Raw genomic sequence first — 1,553 nt, 5'->3', positions numbered from 1 at the left:
GAATGTCAATTCATATTTCTTAAAAAAAAATGTTTACAACTATTTCCCATATCACAAATGAAATTTTTTATTGTATTTCAGTTAAAACTGGATGCGAGGACTACGGAGGGAAAGAGGCGTGTCAAAAGAAAGGAAAATTCTTTACTTGCAATAATGACAAACTAAATGCCTCCAAATACTCATGTGACTGTCTCCCTGGGTACAAAATGGAGAAAGAAAAATGCATTGGTAAGTTTTACTGTTTCTTAACTGCATTAATATTTTTTGTAGTAGGGAAAAAAGAGTAACTTTATTAATACAGGAAAGAAAAAAATGTTAATTCATATTTCCTAAAAAAATGTTTACAGCTATTTCCCATATCACAAATGAAATTTTTTATTGTATTTCAGTTAAAACTGGATGCGAGGNACTGGATGCGAGGACTACGGAGGGAAAGAGGCGTGTCAAAAGAAAGGAAAATTCTTTACTTGCAATAATGACGAACTAAATGCCTCCAAATACTCGTGCGACTGTATCTCTGGGTACAAAATTGAGAAAGAAAAATGCATTGGTGAGTTTTACTGCTTCTTAACGACATTAATATTTTTAGAAGTAGGGAAAAAAGAGTAACTTTATTAATACAGGAAAGAAAAAAATGTCAATTCATATTTCTTAAAAAAGAATGTTTACAACTATTTCCCTTATCACAATTTTTATTGTATTTCAGTTAAAACTGGATGCGAGGACTACGGAGGGAAAGAGGCGTGTCAAAAGAAAGGAGAATTCTTTACTTGCAATAATGACAAACTAAAGGCCTCCAAATACTCGTGCGACTGTCTCCCGGGGTACAAAATGGAGGAAGAAAAATGCATTGGTGAGTTTTACTCTTTCTTAACGACATAAATACTTTTAGTAGTAGGGAAAAACGAGTAACTTTATTAATACAGGAAAGAAAAAATGTCAATTCATATTTCTTTAAAAAAAATGTTGACAACTATTTCCCATATCACAAATGAAATTTTTTATTGTATTTCAGTTAAAACTGGATGCGAGGACTACGGAGGGAAAGAGGCGTGTCAAAAGAAAGGAAAATTCTTTACTTGCAATAATGACAAACTAAATGCCTCCAAATACTCATGTGACTGTCTCCCTGGGTACAAAATGGAGAAAGAAAAATGCATTGGTAAGTTTTACTGTTTCTTAACTGCATTAATATTTTTTGTAGTAGGGAAAAAAGAGTAACTTTATTAATACAGGATAGAAAAAAATGTCAATTCATATTTCCTAAAAAAATGTTTACAACTATTTCCCATATCACAAATGAAATTTTTTATTGTATTTCAGTTAAAACTGGATGCAAGGACTACGGAGGGAAAGAGGCGTGTCAAAAGAAAGGAAAATTCTTTACTTGCAATAATGACAAACTAAATGACTCCAAATACTCGTGCGACTGTATCTCTGGGTACAAAATTGAGAAAGAAAAATGCATTGGTGAGTTTTACTGCTTCTTAACGACATTAATATTTTTAGAAGTAGGGAGAAAATAGTAACTTTATTAATACAGGAAAGAAAAA

At 31.7% G+C, this 1,553-nt stretch overlaps 1 protein-coding gene across 1 annotated transcript; it reads left to right on the top strand.

The window, feature by feature from the left end:
* Positions 1 to 81: 81 nt before the first annotated feature.
* On the top strand, positions 82 to 1,470 carry LOC122274065 (matrilin-3-like; the record flags this gene model as incomplete). Its single annotated transcript, XM_043058015.2, has 4 exons — positions 82 to 228; positions 707 to 853; positions 1,016 to 1,162; positions 1,324 to 1,470. Coding segments are annotated over 4 exons (588 nt in total), but the record flags the coding sequence as incomplete, so codon positions are not given.
* Positions 1,471 to 1,553: the final 83 nt, after the last annotated feature.

This window comes from Parasteatoda tepidariorum, unplaced genomic scaffold, assembly GCF_043381705.1.
Source record: "Parasteatoda tepidariorum isolate YZ-2023 unplaced genomic scaffold, CAS_Ptep_4.0 HiC_scaffold_18083, whole genome shotgun sequence".
Classification (NCBI taxonomy): domain Eukaryota; kingdom Metazoa; phylum Arthropoda; class Arachnida; order Araneae; family Theridiidae; genus Parasteatoda; species Parasteatoda tepidariorum.
This window is presented reverse-complemented; position numbering and strand designations above follow the sequence as displayed.